At 31.1% G+C, this 3,752-nt stretch overlaps 1 protein-coding gene across 1 annotated transcript; it reads left to right on the forward strand.

Annotated features, from left to right (window-relative positions):
• The first annotated feature begins 362 nt into the window (after positions 1 to 362).
• Positions 363 to 1,118, forward strand: LOC115951626 (zinc finger protein GIS-like). Its single transcript, XM_031068795.1, has one exon. The coding sequence runs from the start codon at positions 363 to 365 to the stop codon at positions 1,116 to 1,118; it is 756 nt and encodes a 251-aa protein (XP_030924655.1).
• The last annotated feature ends 2,634 nt before the right edge of the window (positions 1,119 to 3,752 follow it).

Below are 3,752 nucleotides of genomic sequence, written 5' to 3' on the forward strand. Positions count from 1 at the left end.
AATTATCAATAAAACCTCCTTTTAAGGAACAGGCGTGTAATAAAAACTCAAAAAATCATCTAGTTTGAAGTTGAGTTGTCAATTGTATAATGAAATATATATTTTAGAAATTATCAATAAAACCTTATTTTAAAAAACATTCCAAATTAAAGTCTCAAAAACTCATCAAGCTAGGCTTTTGTTTTGCCTCGAGTATCATAAAAATGTTTACTAATGCAATATTCCTATATAGATATTATTCTATACGTGGAATATCACATTAATTCACTTTGGTCTCTATAAATAACACATCCTCCTTTTTTTTTTTCCCAAAACAAAAAAAGTTTACATCCATTAGCCAATTCATTGAGAATCACAATAATATGTCTGAAAGAATCTCATGCAGCAATGTTGATAGCCAAGGAACGGCTGAAGCAGAACTCCCCACGGAGGTTGAATTGGATCAGTTACTAGATCTAAGGCTTTCTAACAATGTAGTGGATGGTCATGCATCAAAGGTAGCAAACAATTTATTGGATGGCTTTGATATAAAGTCTCCAAAATCTCAGGAAGGACCTGAACCCTTCAATGAAGTGAAAGAGAAGAAGCAATATTTTCCTTGCAAATATTGCTGCAAGAAGTTCTCCAACAGTCAAGCTTTAGGTGGGCACCAAAATGCCCACAAACATGAGAGAGCTTTCTTGAAGAGGATGGCTAGTTTAGACTGTCACTTGAACCGATATTATTCAGCTATGCCAACACTTCCTCATCTTCATCATGGGTCTTTGAATAGGGCTCTGGGGGTTCATATGCGCTCTATGATTCACAAGCCATTTCATTCTCGACCCCATGCTGGAGTTTGGTATGGCAAAGAAGTGTGGTCCAAACCACAATGTGGTGTGCACCATTTGAGCATGGGCGATTATTGGGTCGCTGGAAGTGGGTTTCAACCAAGAGACATGATGGGAGTGAATCTCAGGGATGCAATTGATGATTTTGAGCACTCTTCATTAATCTCAAACTCAACAGGATCTGTAGCTAATAACAGAATTGCCAGTCTTTGGGATTTTCAGGGCAATAGCTTTTCAAGAAATCAGCAACTTAAAGCCCCAGGACTTGACTTGTCCCTCAACCTGTGATATTGCTGTAGTACTTCCTTGTCTATTGAAATTTTTCACCAGTACTTAAAAAAAAACTCCTTGGGCCAGTAATTTATTCTACTATGGGCTCACCCGTCACGAATAATTATTAGTTTCTGGTTAAAAGTTTTGAAAAAACATAGGAAACCAAAAAAAAAAAAAAAAATCTTTTTCACTCCTTTTCGCTCAGGTAACTACAGTGTATAATATTGTTTTATATAATCCATAAGTTTATAGCGCATTGTTGTATTATTTGTACATTCTCTAATTAGTTCATATAATGTGAACTTTTGATGTATCTTGTTATTGTACAATCAATAATGCTTTAATAAGCAATCAATAAAGGCATATTTGAATGTTCCTTGGAAACTAAACAAGTTCATTTTTTGATTCACTTATCATTCAAATCCATGGAGGGGGAATTGAAAAAAAAAAAAAAAAAAAATCATACAAGCAATAGAAAAGTGGTACACTGGTCGACGCTAATGCTAATTCAAACTTTTTCTCAATTTGTGATAGTCAATTATTGTTATATCTAAGATATGAGCAACTACTTTTTATTTTAATATATTTAAAAAATTAATAAGAAACTGATTATAAAATTATTGTTCTCAGCTTCAAAATAATTATACAACCATCCGTCCAGCTTTTTCAAAGAATATGAAGCTGAATATGACTTGAAAGTGAAATTCTTTCTTAAGCCTTTTTTTTTTTTCCATTTATTTTTTATGATCCTTGGAATTATCTCCAATAATCATCTTTAAGCCATCCCAAAGGAGTCCAAATATTCTATTCCACTTTTTCTATTCCACTCTATACTCCACCAATAAAAACTTATCACGTGTTCACCTAATTAATTAAATACTACTATTAGTTAATAACGGTAGTATTAATAAGTCAATAATGATAGTATTTAATTAATTAGGTGAACACGTGACATGTTTTTATTAGTGGAGTATAGAGTGGAGCAGGAAAAGTGAGACAGAAGATTTGGACTCATCCCAAAGTCGGAAGTCTAAACTTCATCTATTTTCATTTTTTATTTAGTAATTAATTAAGAAAAATTATCCATTGATTAGGCTAGTGCCTAGAAAGACCAATTTTTATGAAAAAATGAAGACTAAAAAAAATATAATGAAACTACTTTTAGATTTATTAAAACTTTTGAGAAATGAGTTTTAAATGGAGTACTATTTTTTAACTTTTTTTTATTTATTTTAAATACTTGGTAATAGAGTTTCGCTTGACCAAATTATGTTATACAACTTGTAATACTTATATCAAGCCATATAGTGTAAACCTAACATGTACAACCAACTTTGATTATTAAAACAATAAAGTGATTGTAGATTATTAAAATAAATATTAAATTTTTTGTTAAATATCTAGAATCTCTTGGTAGTATAATTTTAAACAAGGTAGTAGTTTTGAAACTTTGACAAAAGAGTTTCACTTAAACGTCACACCAACTATGTTAATTATTTTAAGGCTAAAAATTCAATATATTCCCATACATTTTACTTTAATTGTCAAATTAAAGTAAAAAAGGTTTAATTTGATTTTGTATATTTAGTCATTCACTTTCTGAAAGAAAAAAAACCTCGTTTCATCCAGATCTATTAGCCAACGATGTGTTTTTTCAACAAGGAAAAGAAAAAGAAAAAAGCCAACGATGTTGTTTAAACAATTTTTTTTTCTTAAATATAACTTTCCAATGCAAATTTTCACGTAGTGAGTGGTCATTTCTTAAATGCTTTGCTTAGTGAGTGATCGTTTCTGACGTAAATTCTCACAAAGTGGTTGGTCATTTCATAAATGCTTCTATAGCATGTGATCGTTCCAATGTAAATTCTCATGTACTAATAAGTAGTCGATCATTTCTTAAATTTAATTTTACGTTGTGGGTGGTAATTTCATTTCCAACGAAAATTTTCATGTAGTGTGTGGTCATTTCTCAAATGCTTGTGTAGCGAGTAATCGTTTCCAACATATATTCTCACGAAGTGAGTGGTCATTTGACTCGTTTCTTAAGTTCTTGTGAAGTGACCAATTCTTCCATATGTAACCATTATCTTGAGTGACTTAAAAATTCTAGTGTTGCGAGTTATGTCTCATATGCTTTTCTTTTTTACCCCTACGAGAGGGTAACTTTTCACACTAATTAGAAGTGCACTAAAATTTTTTTTAGCATGCCCCATGTTTACATGCTTGCTTGTGTGTCTGTGTGTTTGTGTGTGGACTAAAAGTTTATTAACATATAAAATTGTTCATCTCTTCAGGCCTTTGACTCTACTTGTAATGTAAGCATAGTCATAAGAGAGGTAACCATAGACATCTCATTTTGCATTAATTAGTAATATTTGATTCTCAAAAATAAAAAAGAAAGAAAGTAATATTTAGCCTCTAACTCGAATGAGGAGCTTGAAATATGTCAAATTATGGTAATTGAAGTATTCTTAATATATAGCTCAAAGGTAAGCACAACTCAAAAGTGCTTAAAACTACTTTGAAAATGATGTTAAAAAATGACATATGCTCACTATTTTGACTACATACACACACACAAAAGAATTGTTGAATGATAATTTTTCCATAAGAAAATAGACATCCAAGGCTTCAATATAGACACCAATT

Source organism: Quercus lobata, chromosome 7, assembly GCF_001633185.2.
Source record: "Quercus lobata isolate SW786 chromosome 7, ValleyOak3.0 Primary Assembly, whole genome shotgun sequence".
In the NCBI taxonomy this organism is placed as follows: domain Eukaryota; kingdom Viridiplantae; phylum Streptophyta; class Magnoliopsida; order Fagales; family Fagaceae; genus Quercus; species Quercus lobata.